This window comes from Scomber japonicus, chromosome 16, assembly GCF_027409825.1.
Source record: "Scomber japonicus isolate fScoJap1 chromosome 16, fScoJap1.pri, whole genome shotgun sequence".
NCBI classification, from domain to species: domain Eukaryota; kingdom Metazoa; phylum Chordata; class Actinopteri; order Scombriformes; family Scombridae; genus Scomber; species Scomber japonicus.
The window spans coordinates 23,293,677-23,314,326 of NC_070593.1; the positions used below are offsets into that span (position 1 = coordinate 23,293,677).

Sequence of the window (20,650 nt, forward strand, 5' to 3'; positions counted from 1 at the left end):
AATGCTCCGGGAACAACGGGTTTTTCAGTTATAATTTGAAGATTAACGCTAGCTGAAGCTGTTTGAAGTGGCTACGCTCACAGCTAGCTCCTATCCTTTGCTGTCTACCATCGCATTCTTGTGTCTCCTGCCTCGGGAATGTTCTCCAAAAAACCTCATGGGGACGTCAAAAAGTCAACACAGAAAGTGTTGGACCCAAAGAAGGACGTGTTGACGAGGCTCAAACATCTCAGAATAGTCATAGGTAAGTTATAAACCCATGTTAGCCTCTACAGGGAATGTCATACCAAACTCCGTACAAAAATCTCCACATTTAAAGTTTCCTCGCATTGTAAATATAGACGCAGCCTTTGTATAAGCAACTTTAAGACAATTTAAGATGTTTTAGCATCAGCTTACACATTCGGCACCTTATATGTTGTCAGTCATAAAGATTTTGGATCATTTACTTGGTTAACGTTGTAATTTATCCCATTCGTTAATCTTTAGAGTTAACATTATGGCTTTCTGGTCGTAATCTCTCAGAATCACTATGTTGGACAGTAATGAGCCTTTGGAATACAGTGGATAATAAGTGATGTATTAAAAATGAATTATGCTGGCTCTTTCGAGTTGAAGAAGGTTGAAAGACGACTTTATATTATGTTTCAGCGGTAAGCCCCTTTATATTGTCAGATTTATGCATTGTATTTGACTTTAAGTCGCTGAATAGAGGAGAATTAGGCGTATTAAATGTGCTTCCTTGTGAAAAATAAGTGCACTGCCTCAAACGAAGCCACAGAGATGCTACAAGCTGTTAGTCAGGCTGTTGTGATTTCTCCAGAGGTGTGTCTGAGTGCTGGACAAAGACATGGTGTGTGAGTGTTTCTTTAACAAGCATTAAGATGTGTTACAACATAACAGCAGTTGCAATGTTTTTAATGTGTGGGAGAACAGGCAGGATGACAGGGTAATTGGTGTGAATATGTGGTGAGTGTGAGTGTCTTTTGTGTATCTTTGGCACACACTTGTTCTCGCACATGTACACACCCACAAACACACACACACACATACACACTGACCGGAGAGGGAAACAGCCTCTAGTATTTCCTCTCAGTGTCCAGTACAGTAGCTCGCCTTCCTGTTTCTATTGTAAGAGCTACTAAACTCTGTGTGTGTTTGTGTGTGTGTGTGTGTGTGTGTGTGTGTGTGTGTGTGTGTGTGTGTGTGTGTGTGTGTGTGTGTGTGTGTGTGTGACAGAGAGCGAAAGGGGTGTGCCCCGTGCTCTATGGGGGAAAGCAAGACCTTGATAACAATCACAGACACAAATGCACACGCACACACTTGCAGTTACATTGTTGGAGAACTAACCCCTCAGATGGCTGAACAATAGCCAAATACATCATTTTAACTATCATGGTGCCAGACCACCTCTTGAAGAAAATGCACTTGGGCACCGTTAGTTATAGCATTGACAAAGAATAACTGAAGCAGTGCCAGTATGAGCAGAAAGCAGGCTAAATATACCCTACAGCTAGATCTGTTTGTCCATGTTGATAATGTTGCCCATGTAAACATCATTCTCATGAAAACACATTACACTGAGAAGTTTCCTGAAAAATGTTAACCATTATAATTGAAAATGGAGCCTGAGCACTAAGAGGGATGGGCTTTTTTTTTTTTTTTTTGTGTAATTTCGTAATAGAAGAGAATAGTTGATATCGAATCACAAAGAATGATTCAACAAGAAGCTTTACTTTGTTTGTAATCCTTTTGATGCAATCAGGCTATTAAGTAAATGCCCTCAAGTCCTGTTTGTCTCTGTCGATGATGCCAAGAGAAAAAAAAGAAAAATTGCCAGCCCTTCTGTTGTGTTTAGGATAATGACTGAACCATCATTCTGTTTATTTGCATGTTTTTTATAATCTAGCCATACTCTGAATCAGCTGCATTCAATGAAATTTGTGATAAATTGTCACCTCAGTCATCCCCATCTGATAAAGATTTAGTCATTCCATAACTGTCTGTACTGTAGATAAACAGTGAAGGGTGTGAAACCTTTGAAAAGAATATTCATTATTTTACACTCTCTCATTGAAATAATAGGCAAAGCATGGCAGCTTTATTTATATAGGGCATTTCATACACAGGGGCAACTCAATGTGCTTTACCTAAAAACAAAACATTAAACAGTAACAATAGGAAACATTAAAACATACAATTTAAAACAGGAAACCCCAATCATAATAAAAAAAGAAAGCACAGCACAGAAAAATAGAAGGGAAACAAAAAGCTAGACTAAAATAGAGCATAAAATTTGAGAGTGCAGCATAAAATAATGATTTGCTTTAAAACATACAGTGCAAATGAAAAATTAATATTTAAGGTGCTTTAAAAGAGCTCAATCATAAGCACATGAAAAGAGAAATGTTTTTAACCTGGATTTAAAAATATTCACATTTCAGTTCTGTTGGTAGCTTTGTTCCAGTTGTGTGGCCGTGTTTATAGTAGTGACATTAAAATCCTCATTTGTCTCAAGCCACCCTGGGACCAACTGAAGGACCCCTAGGAGTCCCTGGACCTTAGGTTGGGAACCTCTGCTCCAAATGATATAGTCTGTGTGTACAAGCAATTTAGCACAGTCCAGTTAATGACAGGATATTAACTCTATATCACATGCCAGGGTTAAAGGTTTCTCTCAGCATTAAGAACCAAACTTCATCTTTCTGCTTCCACCACAATGATGACATATTGTGTTTGGTTTTTTTTGGTTTTTGTCTTAGTCTGGCTTAAATCAGAAAGCAACACATTATGAAAACCTTAGAGACAGCACGTATTGACTAAAACAGGAGGTGAGCGGTTCACACCTTGTTGCATGTACACAGAAGAGGAGGTAAATGTAGCTCTTGTCAACACTGGAGGTCTGAACTCATGTAACATGCAACACTATAACTTAACGCAGCTCAGAGGACACGTAGGTTGAGTGAGGAAATGCATTTCTGCTGGTTTTTGTAGGGAAGTTGTTAAAGTTCATCAGCTTGAGACAAGGCCAGTGCAATCAGGAGGTGAGAAATGTCACTGCCCAGAGGAAAAGATAGAAAAGCACTCAGCGAGGCCACCAGCACCTTACAAGGGCAACTACTATGGCATGGAACATGAAGAGTGTGTGTGTGCGTGTGCGTGTATGTGTGTGTGCGTGTATGTGTGTGTGCGTGCATGTGTGTGTGTGGCAGAGTTCAGCTTCCCGACGTCATATAAACAAAGTCAGAGACAGTCTATTAACAGAGGCCAGAGGCTCTTCCAAATGTGTGTGTGTGTGTACCTGTTGGCATGCATGTGTGCAGCTGTGCCGTCCCACATACTTGTGTATTTTCCCTCTGGTTTGACCCGGGTCTACAGCGGCGGGTGCGCTCTCACTCAGTACGAGCGTGTGTTTTATCTCACAGTCTGAATCAGTGCGTCTCCTTCCTAATGACAGCTGGCAGGGTTGAGGCAGAGATTCAGACCAGATCACATTAAGGTAAACTTCCTATCTTTTCGGAGCAGTACGTCTCCAACTGTGGCCAGGACCCAGAGTCTTTCCTTACCACAGCTCAACGTGACAACGAGTGTATTTAGAGAACCCAAATGCTGCGGTGAGGTTATGTTACTTAAATGTACTTCCTGTGTTGAAAAGTCAGAAATATGCTGTCTTTACAACACAAGTTTTTCTCATTATTTTAGATGCACTTAGACTTCTAAATAGAAATCCTTCAGACTATATCAACTATCACAATTTTTCTCTGACTGCATACACCTGTGTGAGTGAGGGGAGAGATATGTGGATGTCAAATAAAGAAGCACATTCGATATTTTGTGTGATTAGTGATGGGAGTGTTCCAAGTTTAATGAACATTTGATGTGAGGGACTAGTTTGTGCACACTTAACTTCACTTCTTCTTCCTGAGTGTGTGTTTTAGCCAATTCTCATCTTTATTTCCCCTCTTATTTTGCAGAAAATGCAGAGCCCTCAGACCTGAAGCAGTTCTTCGACCTGAACTACTCTCACATCTACTATGTCTTCTTCGAGAACTTTGTCACCATCGAGGTCAGCCTCAAGCAAAAAGGTAAGTTTCACCTACGGTTCAGCTTTATCAGTGCAGGTAGCAGCTCTGTTTAATAGCAATCAGTACTTACTGTTAGATCCGTATCATGGTGGTGTTTTTCAAGCAAGTCTTATGTTTCAGGTCACAAGTCTCAAAGGGAGGAGCTGGACTCAATCCTCTTCATCTTTGAGGTAATAAAATATTACTGCTCAAAATGGAAAAGAGTGTGACTTAAGCATCTCCATCTCACCTGCACATTGATTATAATTCATTAACATGTATTAGCAGCACACCACCTCTAAAAAAACCTTGTTTTAGCACATGCTCTCATTATTTCTCATGAAGTCTTGTTTAGTAAAATGTTAGGTGTTTTTCCACCTGCATCATCTCTCTCATTACTAGGAAACAAAGGGAGCACACACAGCAGGAAGGGGAACAACCTTTACTTCTACAAAGTTATAGAGGAAGTGTAAATTCATATAGATTATTTAGGAAAGAGACGTCATTTATGAGGAAACAAATTCGGTGGAATCTGTGAGTAGAAATGGAAGTTTCACTTGTGGTATTTTGCTCTCTGGACCTGGAACCAAATGGAGCTCCGACATTGAAACTGTGAAACTAAATCACAGAGGTGTTTACAGTTCCACGAGCCTCTAACTCTCATAGGTGGTCCTGGTCAGTACCACAACACCAACTGGCATTGACCTCAGACCAAGACCACAGGCATTTAGCAACACTCAGAGCTGGGCGGTGGTGCTTCAGAGTAGCCAGGATAAGAGACAGAGACAGAGAGAGAGAGAGAGAGAGTGTGTGTGTGTGTGTGTGTGTGTGTGTGCGCCTGCGTTACTGACCTCCATTTGCCCCCTCCTCACGCTCCACATACTCTCCTTTAAATTCAGGGCCGGGCAAAACACAAGTCCAGTGAGCACTTTGGTAAAAGACTGCGCTAAAAATAACTTTTCCATGTTAGGTGTGAGTTGAAGTTTGGATTCCACGACAACCTGAATTAATAGAATGACTGATATTATGAATCTCTCACTAAGTTAAATGTACTCATATTGCTTTTTGTCCACCATTAAATTGTCTGAATCCAATATGGTTAAATTCAGAACAGCTACGTCATCAGCTTACATTTACATCCCAGTCCAAAAACCAGATTCTTTAATGTTCATGTCAAGATATTCAAGACTTGTGAGGTAATATCTCAAATGTAACCATCAAATTAAGTGTTATTACAATAGATATGATGATTTACAGTAGATTTTAGGCCATATTGTCTAGCCTGAGTTGGGAAGCCAAATATATAAAAAAATTGTTTTCTTCATATCTGTCTTTTTTCTTCTACTTCCTCTTTAGAAAATCCTCCAGCTCCTACCAGAGAGAATTCAGAGGCGATGGCAGTTCCACAGCATCGGTAATATTCACCCAATCCCCACACTCAACCTCTTAAAGACATGTATGATCAGATTGTCCGAGTGTCGCTGAATCAAGCTGAACCAGTTTTTGGCCGCTCACATGATAGATAAGTTCTAGTAATTTCAAAACAGCTTGGAAACTTTACAAATACTGAAGAATGTTTGGCATGATGATGTTGATGAAGAATTCCAACAACATGTTTCCATTTTTGTTAAGAAGCATTTAGTGCAGTTAGATATCTCAGTATTTCCCCAAATACAAAATAATGTCAAATCTGCACAATGATATATATAGAACTGACTAAGTTGCATTATATTTACTGAGCACTGTAGTTTAAAATGATTGGGCTGACATGTCTTTCTTTCTCAGGGCTGATCCTCAAGAAACTGTTGCACACTGGGAACTCTCTAAAGGTACTCACTACTCTGACCAGAGGGTCTGTTCTCCAAGAATAAAAAATATGCAGCACTCCCATGAATATATATATATATGGAAATATGTATATGTATGTTTGTGTATTTTCAGTGTATTATTATATGTGCATTATGTATGTATCATTACAAATGTGTTGTGTATAAATGTAGGGATCTATTCAAAAAATGAATGTAAAAAGGGTTAGTGTTATAAGCTAATGCTTCAGTCTACACCTTGTTGGGTAGAAACTGCCTTTTTTTAGTTTGTTACTGTTTCTAAGGGTGATAAAGAACAAAAACAAAAGGACATATGATTATTTGCTTTATTTATTTTTTATGTGTACATACATTTTAAAATGACTGAACTTATTTAAACTTAACTTAACTACTCCCCACAAATACTTCAAGTGATATGTATACTAACTTGGATTCTCTTCACCCCTCGCGCTGTAGATCCGCCGTGAAGGTGTGCGCTTGTTCCTGCTGTGGATGCAGGCGCTACAGACCAACGCAGAGCGCGAGCAGCTCTGCATGTTTGCCTGTTTGATTCCCGGCTTCCCGGCTCCACTCTGCCACGGGACCCCACGCACCTTGGACACACTGATCAATCCGTCACTGAGCTTAACAGAGAGTTAGTAGAACAAATACACACATAAACACAGCGGAGGTAGAATGATACAGGAGCTTTTATTAAGGAAGTGAGCCAGTATTTGAGATAATGCACATGATTTTTAATCTCATACATTTTTCACACAATCTACAGAGACTAGAAATGTAGCAGCATATTTTACTATATCCAATGTAATGTCTCTCTGCTCCCCCCTGCAGCTCAAGTGACCCCAGAAGAGATCACTCCACTGGTTCCTCCCCAGTCAGGTGACAAGAACCAGGAAGACCTCACTGCTTATTTTCTAGAAGCGCTACTGAAATACATGGTAAACCAGGTATTCTGATTATTTCTTACTAACAAAGCTAACACAGCATAATTGCACAATAAGAATGCTCTGACGCTTTACTAACGATTAAACATGTGGGAGAAAGCAGGTGTTCTATCAGCTGCTGACATGATCAAACACAAATATGGTGCTAGATTAATTATTCATTTAATCCCTGACTAGCATCACAAACTAACCCTTTATACAAGTATCATCCCTTATTGACACAGCGCTAGTATTTCCTCCTCTTGCTGCTATCACACTCATGCATGTTTACACGCACACACACACACACACAGTGGCACATTCTCCCTTTAAAACAATGGAGCTCTTCTCCACTCTGCCCTATTTTGCGTGCGTAATGCCCTCTTCATAACATGAGCTTGTTTGTCTTTGTGTGTGTGCGTGTGTGTGTGCGTGCGTGCGTGCGTGCGTGCGTGTGTGTGCGTGCGTGCGTGCGTGCGTGCGTGCGTGCGTGCGTGCGTGCGTGCGTGCGTGCGTGCGTGCGTGCGTGCGTGCGTGCGTGCGTGCGTGTGTGTGTGTGTGTGTGTGTGTGTGTGTGCATCCGCCAGGCCAAGTCTCTGGAGTGGCGTTGTAAAGACAACCATGAGCGCGGTTTCAGCTTCCTGTTTGGTCACTTCAGGAAGTTTTACCTTTCTCTCATCTTTCCCAACTTTGCCATGGAAACCAGCCTCTACAGCCCCATCCTGGGTCAGTACAATGAAGTCATTAAGAGCTACCTGTGAGCTTTTTTAAATTGCAACACTTAACTTTTAATAGCACAAAAGATGATTTTAAAGCATGTTGAAGTACTTTAATAGCACCGCTGTCCACCCAGAAACTCACTGGAATACATTGACATAACAGGAATATTATAAAGATCATCGTCTGTCCTTGCAGATGTGCCTCCGATGCGGTCAAAGCCCTACTACAGCGTGGTGCGCAGGGAGCAGGACGGTGGCGAAACCATCTACTGCACCAAGGAGAGTTTCCTTCAGGCTCGAGTCATCTTCATCCGCTGGCTGGTTTCTTTCTGGCTGGAGCCACGACCCAACACGCACACGCACATCCCAGGAACAGAGGGAGAGAACGTCCCCAAGAACATACAGGTAACACACACACATATTGTGGTAATAGACATATAGTGTAATAGTGGTTTGAGTTACTTTTTTATGTTAACGTCACTGAAGTGGACAAATGTGAGCTCCTGTTTAACCTACTAAACATCAGGTGGTTAGAACAGTAAATGTAAAGAAGTTGGTGAGATGTTGGATTCAATTATATTAAATAATATAAAAACGTTCAGTAACACTAGCTTAGTTCATAAATGACATGAACACTTAATGTTACTTAAAGAACGGGTTAACAATTTTTCATGGCAGTCTTAAGACAATCAGGTGCCCAAATGAACATTGAAACAGGTTTTTCATGTTTTGGCATCCATCACTTACACTGAAAGCACATTTGAAGACACATTTGATCTTTTAATAGTGAGTATGAACAGCAGGAACGATTACAGCAAGAAAAAAAAAACTCTTTCACTGTTGGGGTTATTGTTTTAAAACAGAAAGGTTGTGAGCCCTTCTTTTAAGTCTTTTAATCTCTGTCTTGTACTTACTTTCTTACCTCACTGTATATCTCACCCATTCACCTCCAGCGAGCAGCAGCCGGACTGGCCGCTCGCTCTGCAGGCAGCTCAGAAGACAGCATTGTAGGAGGCATCCGATCTGACAACCACCTGGAAAGTAGCGGGAGCTCATTAGGACCAGGAGGAGGCAGCATGGGGATCTGCGGGGGTCCGGGGACTGGGGGTGAACCTGAACAGAGTCACTCCAACACGTCTACGTTGACAGAGAGAGAGCCCAGCTCCTCCTCACTCTGCTCCATGGATGAAGAGCAGCTAACGGACATGGAGGTGGTCAGGAGAGTCCTTACCTGCTCCAGAACCAACGTCAACTTCATCACTGAGATCTTTAGACAGGTGAAGAACTGATTTTATTTTTTTAGTAAATAGTACTGACACTGGAACTGGACTGGAACTGACACATATTAGTCAACAGTAATAAAAATATAAATTACAAAGCATGCACCAATAATATATGAATTATGTCTACATAGCATTTTTCTAATGCAAGTAGATATAGATAACGTAAGAAATATCACGGTAACACTCATATATAACTGTTTCTACCATCATAGGCCTTCCTCCTTCCAATGTGCGAAGCTGCAGCAATGCGAAAAGTGGTCCGTGTTTACCAAGAGTGGATCTCCATGGAGGACAAGCCAGTGTTTATGAAGGAGCCAGAGGAGGGACCCTACCCCATAGCCACTGCCAGCAGTATGGATACAGGCTCTCGGCTCGGAGACAAGGACGATGAGGTGAGGAGTCATCTGAAATCAGACATATAATCATCTGCTATACTTCAAAGTACAGGTGGATCGAGTGAACAGGTCTAAACCGTGTGTTTATTTTCCTCTCAGGGAACAAACAGTGTTCATGCAGGAGTTCAGACTACACTACAGGTATGAGTCGGACACGCACAAACAGAAATGTATTATTGTGGCAGACTTCTTGTTTCTGTTCCTCCTTCATCTTGTAGGATTGTGCTTTTAGAAAGAGATGCTGGACCCATTTTACATCTAAACTACTTGTCTTCTTCTTCAGGTCTTTATCACCCACTCCTCTAACGTTTTCCTCCTGGAGCCGGCCAACGACATCAAGATCCTTTTAGAGGAGCACGTTGACATGTGCAAGAGAGTCTTAAACATCTACCGCAGCCTCGTCATGCATGAGACAATGGACCAGAAAACATGGTAAAAACAAGAGCAATAGGTCACACTTCTTGGACTGGGGGAGCACAATGAAACAACAAAAGCCCATCTATTTGAATATATTTCAGTTGTGTCATGTCGTTAAAGCTCTCCTCATATCTGCTTGTTGTTTTGGTGGTTTGTAGGGAGCAGATCTTACTGGTTCTGCTGAGGGTGACAGAGTCTGTGATGAAAAGACCTCCATCCATCATGCCCCCGGGCAAGAAGAACAACACACTGTCAGGCAGATTGGCTGGACCTATCTTTCAGGTACTATCATTACTAGACACTAGCTGGAGGTGTATTCTATGAAATTGCTAAATTAGTTTTATACAGTATTCCAGTGTTATTTGTGTCGTGTGAGTGGTAATGGAATTGTCAACAAGAATGACTTTGGCTCTAAATACTTAAGTTATTGTTACCTAAAACAATATACCAAAGCACATTATATCATTGTAGACTGACTACAGGCAAATGATACATTTATAATGATATTCTTATCTAATTAAAGAGCAATTTATTTGAGTACAAACTTTGTTTCTGGCTCCCAAATTAATCTACCTTCAAACTGTACTGTCTTCATATCTTCTATTGAGAAGACAGTGATGGTAAAACAGTCAATAGCACTCTAAATAATAAGTAGCGGCTCTGCTTACACAATAATGTTGTTTAATTGTAAAGAGCATGTGTTGTCCTACAGTCATAAAAACATTTAACAACATGCTGTATACCAAAATCTTAAAGTAGCATCTGATAGATGGGTGTGACCCAGCTGACTTGTGTTTTGTTGTTATGAGTACAGATCTGGAATGTGCTTTTCTGGCATGGCATTTCTTTCTTATTTCATCACACACTCACTCTCACTCACTCTCTTTGCAAAGACACTGATAGTAGCCTGGATTAAGGGGAACCTGAACGTCTACATCAGCAGAGAACTGTGGGACGACCTCCTCTCCGTCCTCTCCTCCCTCACCTGCTGGGAGGAGCTGGTGACGGAGTGGTCGCTAACCATGGAGACCCTCACCAAGGTATCGGAAGTTACTTTTCTTTGAACAGGTGTTGTATTAACAAATGTTATGTAGAACAAGTCACCTGAGTACATCTGCACATGAAAAGGTCATGAAGTGAAAAAGAGGATGACTTAAATGAAAGAAACAGCACTTCATCTCCTGTTTGTATGCCTCTGTGTTCACTTTAAATCCATTTCTCACATGTTCTGCCATATTGTGATTAGATTACATTCAGAAATCTATCTGACACATATTTCCTTTCTCTCTCAGCATATGAAATATCTGCTTTTAGCCTTCAGTTACAAGATCATGAACTTTGTAAGTGTTAACACACTGTGTATTTCTTTGTGTCTTAGGTGTTGGCCAGGAACCTGTACAGTGTTGATCTGAACGAGCTGCCTCTGGACAAACTCAGTGAACAAAAACAGAAGAAGCATAAAGGAAAAGGTTAGTCATTAGAGTCATTAGAGACCTTTCCTGCCCCTTTAAAAGAGATGCAGAACTTCCTAACAGGGGATCTGAAAGCCTGCAGCCTGCAGCCAGCTGTTTTTGACTGTTTATCACCCACAGAGCCGGCTGCAACACGGGGGGGGGGATTACAACCTGTTTACACACTATGATAATCCTTAGTTTGATATCTAATATGCAAAAAAGTCAAATTTACACAACTTCTCAAAGATGAGCAGAATGAATATATATTTGATAGTTTAAAGTTAAAATATCCAGACATTTGAAACAAAACAAGAATGAAGACAATTGGAACATTTACAAAATAAAGCAAAGTAATCCATTCAAAAAAGAGATGTGTCACATCTTTACACTGGTTAGCAGCTGTCAGCAAATAGCATATGTCCTTTAATAAAAACAGGTGTATGTGTACTGACAAGCATTTCTATCTCAACTATGCAGGTATAGGTTCGGAGGGCCAGCGGCAGATTGTGGATCGTTCCTTCTCTAAAGGCTGGAGCAGAGACCAACCAGGCCAGGCGGCAGCCATGAGGCAACGGAGCGCCACCACCGCCGGCTCACCAGGCATCGAAAAGGCCAGGAGTATCGTCCGCCAGAAGACTGTAGGTCAGTATCTCTCCTTTTTGAAATGACTTGTCCTCCTTAATCTAATTCATTCAGTAGTAGCCAGACTAGCCAGAGATGTCACTCTGTATATCCTGTTTAAACTGGCTGAGATGTGTGTTTAGATGAGTGTCGAAGGAGGAGGGAAAAAAACTAGCACCCTGATGGCTCCTCTTTCTTCTCAAGTCACTTTTATTGGACTTGACTTTGTCTCTCCTCTTTGTTTGTCTGTCTGACAGGAAGTTATGTGTATGCTTACTGTCATCCCTCCTCTGCAGCTTCGTCTTGTTTATGTGAAGCCTTCAACCGTGACTATTGGTGTGAAAATAACGGTCACACCAAGTTGTAAGCTATTAATAGATATACTGCCAAAACTGAAATAGTAATGTTATATAGTAGTCATATAGCACTCCATATAACATACACACGTATTTTCTTATTTTACATTGTGTTTGCCATTTATTAGTTATGATAATAGTTTAACCCTTACATAATATTCGGATCAAATTTGACCCGTTTTGACATTTGACAACTTTAAAAACACCCCAAATGTCTTTTACTCTGAAATTTGATCACTTTTCCTCAAGTGGCCCAAAATGCACAAAAAAGAAAAAAATATATATATTTTTTTATTTTATTTTATAATGTCATACTTTTGTATAGGTGCTAAAAAATCTAGTCCATTGAGGCTATTCTGGGTGAAATTTGACCTGTATCTATTGACATGTAGTTAATAGTTTTAATAAGATAGTAGTTATGAGGATTTCTTTTTATTGTGTAGCAGTGAAGACTGATGGCTCTAATGGTTATACAATAAACCCCACAGCTCCATAAAGTTATTGTCATATTCAGTTTCAATAAAATACATTTAAATGATTATTGCTATGTAATATGTTCATGTCTTAGGTCATGATATTGTTTGATAGTAGGAGTTCTTTCTCCAAAAATGAGTGGTGTACAACCTAAAAAAATACACCCTCTCTCTGCTGAACAGTGAACAATATGTAAGGGTTAAATAAATATGATTCTTATCTAGTTTTCAGTGATTATACATGGTTAATTGGTTAAGACCAATCAAACAATTGGCAGGGTGTCTGTAGACCATTGCTAAGTTTCTCATTTTAAAGTCTTTTCCCTGTTAGAAATGGATCAGTTCATACTAACTAACATTCTTCCAGGTCTGCAGACACCATCATTTTCTTATGATATGAAAGTGAAGTGTACCTGACTAGCTTTAAATATGTAGTTTATGTATCGTGCTCCTAAGGAGGAGATCTGAGCTGTCTGGAGTGCCAAGCCGCCGCCTGCCTCTCACTGTCTCACTGTCTTTCCTCCAGAGCTAACCCTGTCTCACTCCTCCTTCACCTCCCCCCTGTCTCCCGTCCTCTGTGTCTGCCCTCCAATCTTCCTCTTTTTTCCACCGTCCTATCGCCCGGCCTGTTTTCACTCATTTCTTGACTTTCTCTCCCAAAATACCTCTCCATTCTATTTATTGCCTTCCCTCATGAATAATTCATTTTTTTCCCAATTTTTCCTCACTCATTCTTTTCCTCTGAACACTTCTCATCCACTTATATTTTTAACATTTTGACTTCTTAATGATGCCTTCATCTTTTCTGATCTTTCTTTTCACTTGCCTACTACTTTTCCATCTTCATCCCTCCTTTTCTCTCTCTCTCGCCTTCTCTCCTTGATTGCTTTTACTCTTCTGCCTCACCCCCCCTCCCTCCCTCCCCTTCCCTTCCCTTCTTCTATTTCTCGTCTATCTCTTCTTCCCACCTCTTCAGCCCTGCGTAGCTGTTCTACGGGGGACTCTCTGCTGTCCTCAGCCTTTATCCGCAGTGCTAAGAGTGCTCCTGCTCTGGCTCCGCCTCTTCCTGTCCTCCTCCACCACCACCACCCTTTACTTCCCCCCCTTGCCGACCAGCTGGCAGGTACACACTCTTTGCACTACCTGTCTGCCTGCCTGCCCGCTGTCTGCTTAGAAACTTTACACGTCCGTCAGACAAACTTTATCCCTGTCGTCTGTGTTACAGTCAGCTCCTATCTCCACATCTTTGGCATAAACAGTTTGCATGTAGTAGCATCTAGAATCATACGGCATCCCTCTTTTTTGACCCATGTCCAGGCTCATTAGTGAGAAATGCTTGAACATCAACGGTGCATCTTCCCCCATGAAAATGTGTGATGACTCATCAGCATTTCCTGATACTTTGCACGTGACGGTGGATGAAAAACTGCATATTGTTGCTCTCCATTTGAGATGTTTGTCGTTTTAAAAATAGAGGAAATGAGGATTAGATAAGGAGTTCTTCTTATGTTATGCGTGTGTGTGTGTATGTATGCTACCATCATCACGGTATTTAAAAGTGTTGAATGAGGGATGAAATTATTGTTCTAGAGAGTGGAAATGGAGAATAGTTTGTTCAAGTTGACATGATTTAACTGGAGGTTTTGCTTAAGCAGTCACAAACAAAGTACTTTGTATACTTTATGATATATTTATGATATATTTTATGAAATTACAAAAACAATTTCTTCCTGAAGCACAACATGTTATACATTCATTTTCATACTATTTGATATAAACTGTTTCTGTTGTTTTCACGTCTGCCTGAAACTTGCACATTTTCCCGCCTGCCAATTCTGTTTCTCTGCATCTTTTACTCGTCTGCTTGCCCGCATGCATATTCCCCACACTTAACTCTAATCATCTCTTTTCTCCCTTTTTACAAGCATACAGTATTTCCTCTTTGTTTTTATACCCCTCTTGTGGAGCTCCCCCCTACCACTGAGGTTTTCTGTGATATTTTATTTTAATGCCATTTATTTTTGGGATGGCATTTCGTTTGACAGTTGTCCTTCTGTCGAGTAGGCGATGTCGACGATTTTACTTTGATCGTATGCTCTGCCTGAGTGCTTTTACTTATATGCGTGTGTGTGTGTGTGTGTGTGTGTACAAAGTGTTACATTTGAAGCATTAAAAACAAGGACAGCAAGTAAATTCCACAGCATAGACATTTAAAAAAAAGGAAATTTTAAAAGAAATATTAAATATAGTAAAAAAATTGGGTAACTAAAAGCTTTGTGCTAAGGGTATGTTTTACGTTAGTTTTTTGTAAAATATCCACAGAGGGTTGCCTGTTTGATGTACAAGGGCAGATTGTTCCACAGTTTCGGTACAAAAATCATGAAAGCAGCTTCCTCACTTTGTTTGCAGAGTTCTTTTGATGCGATCAAACGACCAGCTGCAGAGGATCTTGGGGTTTTTAGCAGTTGATAGCATATTAAAAATTCAGAGATTTATGAGGGTGCTTTACCATTTAGAGCTTTGTAGGTAATTAAAAGGGACCCTTAAGTCGATACTAAAAGAAACAGGAAGCTAGTGCAATTCAGCTAAAACAGGAGTGATGTGCTCCCTCTCGTTCTAATTTCTTTATAGACTTTTTTCGGAGAGACTAGTAACAAGTGCATTGTAGTAGTCTAGCCTGCATGTAATAAAAAGCATGAATTAAAATGTAAAATGCTCAAAAAGTCAAGACCTAAACAAATGCTGCTCCTTTTCTCTCTTTTTTCTTTTTTTACCTCAAATATTTTTTTTCATATGAGACTGAGGAGATCCACATCCCAGTTTAATGAACACCAGTGGCATATCTGTTTGAATTGTATCCCACTAAACTAAACCCATTGACCACAGATTAGATTTTAGCATCCAACTATGTCTCTTTTTCCACAAGTCTTATTTACTTAAAAAAAATCTCATGTTTTCTTACATCAGATTTGGTTATCCTGTCACTCCAGCCACATCAGAAACAATGATCATACTCGAGAAAATACTATGTGTTTGTAGATTTGTGTGTGTGTGTGTGTGTGTTTGTAAATGTGCACTTAACATGTGTGCGTATTCCCATTAACCTCTCACTTAACATCCCCTCCGTTCATCTTCACTCACCAGACCTCGATGACCCACCGATCACGCTGACGTCCCGCCCGTCTCGGATGCGCCACTCCTCACAGAGCGACGAGGCTCCCCCGGCCTCCTGCTCCGAGGTGTTCCAGGCGGCGGGGGCTTGCGACCTGGATCCACCAGCCCCTTCCTCCCTCGCGAGGAGCAGCAGCGCCTCCGATGTCATGGAGCCTTTCATCGCAGAGCGGGTCAAAGGTGAAGACCCACAGAGGGATCCCAGTCTAATCCCAAACCCCCACCTCCACCAACACCACCACCACTCCACAGCCGCTTCTAGCCACACAGCTCAACCACTCCCACACCTCCTCCACTCCTCTTCTCCCACCCCTTTTACCTTCTCCAATGGTGTTGTTTCCTCTACCTCAGATGGACAAGATGACGGTAGTGTGTGTGACCAGTTCTGGCAACAGAGCGGCTCTCAAAGCCGAGGTTCTAGTTCCGATTGGGTAAGCGACTGGGATTCCGCCTTCAACTTTTCCTCTGAAAAAGAAATAGATGTAGAGGAGGGTGAAACAGGGGCTGCGGGAGAGGACGATCTATTCTCCTCTATTCGGGACTATTTAACTCACAAGGGAGCTGAGAGGAAGGAGGAGGCAGGAGAGAGAGATAGTCCCGGTCACGCATTAGAAAACAATGCTGCACCTTCCCCTGTACCTGTGCACACCGGGGTAGCTAGAACGCAAGTAGAAAACGCAGGACAGGTAGGAGAGGCAAAAAAGGTGGTAAAAGAGGAGAGGCAGGTTGTAACAGAGGACAGGCAGGTAAGTAAATCAGTGAGACACAGCAGCGTTGATTCGATAGAGGAGAACGACACAGAGCAGCGGAGCATCTACGAGTGTCTGGAGTTGCAGTGTCAGTGGCCTTCACCCAATGCTAAGGGGAGTGCTAGTTTAGAGAGACACACCGGGGAGAAGGAGAAAAGGGGGGGAAGTACCGGAAGAGGAGGTGGGTGGGAGGGAAAGCCTGATATATGTAGGGAACGGGGAGAAGAGAAAAAGGATGTTAAAGAAGTATCTGCAAGCGATAGGTTTCATTTAATCAGACAGGATGCTAACGTAACAGAATCTAGCACTGAACCAATTCAAACTCCCCAAATTGTTGATCCAGCTAAGCACAAGATGTCCCGTATTAATGCCAAGAAGCTTCATTCCGGGGGTGTCCATGTCAGCTTTAGGCCCTCCACCGAGTCTGTCCAGTTTCACAACCCCCTCGAGAGCAAAGAGGCCCACTGGAAAGCCAGGCTGCGCCGCCTCAGTCACTTCCACACTCATAGCCACTCAGCCGGTGAGAGGCAGGGGTCTGGAGCTGGGGCGGGGTCAGGGGGCAAGCTTGGAGCAGGGGGTGCAGGTAAGTTCGGCTCTGTGGCAGGTATTGGCCATAGAGTAGGGGCGCATGAGAGAGCAGGCTCTGGGACTGTTACTGACAACAGCGGGGCAGGGGGCGCAGCAGGTGCCGGAGGCCTGGAGAACCGGGCCGGTACCGGAGCGGGAGACAAGGACAAGCAGCAGCATCATGGATCTTGTTCGGGATCCGGTCAGGGTCCCGAGGCTCACTCAGAGGCCTCGCCAAGCAGTTCAGGGTCCTCTGGAGTGTCCTCAGGGGTGCGTGGCCGCCTGGGGCGCTCCGCCTTACGATCTCGGGCCTCCCGCTCACGCTCCCAGGAGCCGGGCAGCACCGTGTCACGGCACCACCAGGGGGCTCTTCTCGGTGGCATGTATAAGACTGTGGTTCACGCTCTGTCCTCCAAGCCCCGGCCTAGGGGTCAGGGGTCATCCCAAGGCTCGTCGCCACAGCGGCAAGGCAGGGCTGCCATGGGCGACGCGTCGCTAAGAGACCTCTACTCCCACGTCCTGGGCTACTTTGGACGAAAGACGACCACGCCAGGTGAGGATCGCAACGAACGAAGCGCTCACAAAGGGCACAACACCAGTAAAGTCCACCAACAAACTGCGGAAAAGACAAATATTCACAAAACACAAACATCAACAACTCTCTTTTCCTTTTTGGCTGTTCTTAACTGGTTTGTTATGACGGAATGATTTTTTTTTCTTTTTTGTTTTTGGGCTGAAACTCATCATCTTGCTGCTGGACTGAAATTCAAACTCCCTGTTGATGTGTTTCCTCTTGAACGTAGCCCCTCCTCCAGCCTGTCGAGGACCCCTCCCTCTGCCTCCTCCTCCACCTCCACCTCCCCCCACACCTTCCCAATTTCTCCTCTACCTCAGAGCCCCTCCCCACTCCCACCCCTACCCTCCCTCTTCATGCTATCCTCTTCCTTCTCAAGGGGCTGTGGGATTTTCTTCTCCTTCTTTCTCCACCACCACCACCTCCTCCTCCTTCTCCTTCTCCTCCTCTCTCTCCTCGATGTTGCATGCGGCCACCTTGCGCCTCCTTCGCCTCCTCCCCGGACTCCAGCCCCTTTACAGCTGCACAGAAGGAAACAACAGTCAACAGAATAAAATAAGGCATAGATAAAAACACATGGATGTGGCTATGCATATAAAACCCTCATAGAAAGTCCCCAAATAATTTGTGGCATTTTCTGTCTGAAAAGCTTTGTGTTTTCCATCTACATGTGTAGCTATGAAGTTAAGTTTATCAAGGTAAATAAGTGATGTGAATTATTTTAGACATATTGTTGCAGTTCATTCTTAAACCACTAGGAAGCAGTATAAGCCTTTATGTGAGAGCCATCTTTATAATGATGGTATATACAGAGAGTTTGAATGGATAGGAAAACGTATTCAAATCAACATCCTGGTATGGTTGTTTGCCTTTGTACACTGCCACAGGATAAATTGAAGCATGATGATTGTTTAACTGCAGATTTGAATCAAATTGATACACTCTTTTCTATTCATTTTAATTCTCTGGGGCAGCAGACTACAGAATTGAGGTTAAATCATCTTGTCTTGAAAATTAGCCGCCGGATCGGTGCACAGTGATTCATACCGTCTGAATCTGTCTTGATGTGAAATTACTGTTGCGCAGCCATCTTTTTTGTTCACCTTATTCAGATACATCAGTTTCTTGCTGACTTGTGCCAAATGACACTTGCCAGCTGCTTGCAAGTTTCTTTGGTTTGTCTACGTTTGTGCCAGATATGTGGGATTTGCCACAGTATAGATGGAATTATTCTGAAAAGATTAACCATTGAAATAATCTATATGGATCAACAATATTAACACTAACTTCCCTTTTTTATTTTAATAACTATATTTATAACAACCTCAGTGATCTGGTACTCCATGCAGACTAAAACCATAAATTATAGGCTGTGGTTGTGTGGTTGTCTGGCTGGCTGGCCCCTTTGTGTTGAACTAGTTAAATTCTGCGGCTGCTGATGGTTACACATAATCCTCCATTCTATAAACACAGGAGCCCTCTTATCAGTTTAACCACACAACTTCACAGATCAAAGCGCTAAACAAAAAAAAAAGTCTATGCTCAGAATGAGCTTACTCAACCAAGATTGGGTTTGTTCCTGTAAAAAGAGAAGCGTGCTTCCATGTCTTAAGACCTTGCAAATGAATTGACATGGAAGCTTACGTCCTTTTTTCCATGGGCACAGATGCTTGAGCTGCGGTGTACTATATCTGCCTCCACACAGCAGCTGATTATTTTCCTGAACTACAATAACCCCCACTACCACATTTAACTAAGCTATGTCACCGTTAAGGTCAAGTGATTGGCTTAACAGAAAAAGAAGTGCTTCTTTTTAAAAGACCAAAGCTTTCAGTAGTTTTGTAGTTGCTTTGTAATCTAAAAGTCACCTGTAAGTTCTCTGATGTGCTCTGCTGCGCTCTGCTGTCAGAGTTGTAATAAGCTCCTTTTGTAGTGTTTCTAAAGCTATTTTGGAGCTGTTCCTCATACAGGACAGAAATGAGCAAATTAGCACCTAGTGGATCAGCAAGAAAGCCTGTACGGCTGCTTTGTAGAGTTTGAGGGATTCATCATCAATGTTCAAAGCCATAGGAACACCATAAAATATTGCTGTTTTCAGAATATATGCTGATGTGCCCCAGAAATGTAGGCAGTATGGCTTTTTGGAGTTGGAGACAAGGCTGTCCATAGATCATAGTCATCTATCATTTGGGGGGGAAAAGAGTATCTCTTTATAGAAATAGCCCAAGTAGTTAAGTAAGCTCATCCTAATTGGCTTAGTAAATATGCTACATGCACATTTTTATTTCATAGATCTGCAAACAGGATGCTATCAGGCTCAGTATGACCACCTGCTGTTTTATACAAATATAGTTTAGATAGATGTGTTTTCAAGCTTGTAAAGCCATTTAAGAGGACAGAAGCTGTGTTAGTGAATTATAGTGTGAGCTATCGTCATAGCTTAGCATATCTTAAGTGCTCCTTTAACTCAGGCCATAATACTAGCCTTTTTATGCTGTAAGTCTAATGAGAATACAGTTTACACGTCAGCATTTATGTATTGAACCTTTAGGTAAACCCTTTGTGTCACTGATAGATGCCACTCCTGTTGCTGTTATGGCAAATAACCATTACAGTGTAATAATATCTAACTATACATGACAAGCATCATGGAAGAAGACCTATGAATAATTATATAATTGTAGTTATGGATGCACAGTATGTTTAATTCTTGAGAAGAGTCACCAACTATTTGGACTTTTTTTTACTTTGGTAAGTTTCTTTGCTGGCAGCCTCGGTTCCCTCCATATGATCACTGTGTTGAGTGTAAGGCAGTGCAGTTTGAACATAACCTGTCTTGTTTTGTGGATGTTTCTAGTCTCAAGTCTTGTTTTTCCATCACCTAGGTGGCAGCAAAGTCAAGATTTTCATTCTTGTTTTTTAAGCTTTATTGATCACGGTTGTGGAAGTAGCCCGTCTCTGTCAAACTAAACCAGCCTGAGTTTCAGGAATCAAAAAGACTAGTTGGTTAATAATCTAGGCAGCAGATTAATGGACACTCTTTGTTAATCAGAGGTTA

The 20,650-nt window shown here is 42.0% G+C and overlaps 1 protein-coding gene across 1 annotated transcript in view; it reads left to right on the forward strand.

Moving 5' to 3' along the window:
- Nucleotides 1–20,650, forward strand: part of ralgapa1 (Ral GTPase activating protein catalytic subunit alpha 1) — a 66,833-nt gene that overhangs the window by 123 nt on the left and 46,060 nt on the right. The window contains 17 exon segments of the mRNA XM_053335458.1: nucleotides 1–244; nucleotides 3,975–4,085; nucleotides 4,206–4,255; nucleotides 5,421–5,478; nucleotides 5,850–5,893; nucleotides 6,347–6,524; nucleotides 6,722–6,828; nucleotides 7,401–7,539; nucleotides 7,729–7,937; nucleotides 8,486–8,809; nucleotides 9,028–9,351; nucleotides 9,494–9,642; nucleotides 9,786–9,909; nucleotides 10,521–10,667; nucleotides 11,006–11,096; nucleotides 11,559–11,723; nucleotides 15,676–17,571. The exon segment at nucleotides 1–244 is cut by the window's left edge and continues 123 nt beyond it. Coding sequence (XP_053191433.1) covers nucleotides 139–244; nucleotides 3,975–4,085; nucleotides 4,206–4,255; nucleotides 5,421–5,478; nucleotides 5,850–5,893; nucleotides 6,347–6,524; nucleotides 6,722–6,828; nucleotides 7,401–7,539; nucleotides 7,729–7,937; nucleotides 8,486–8,809; nucleotides 9,028–9,351; nucleotides 9,494–9,642; nucleotides 9,786–9,909; nucleotides 10,521–10,667; nucleotides 11,006–11,096; nucleotides 11,559–11,723; nucleotides 15,676–17,571 — 4,222 coding nt within the window. The 5' untranslated portion in view covers nucleotides 1–138.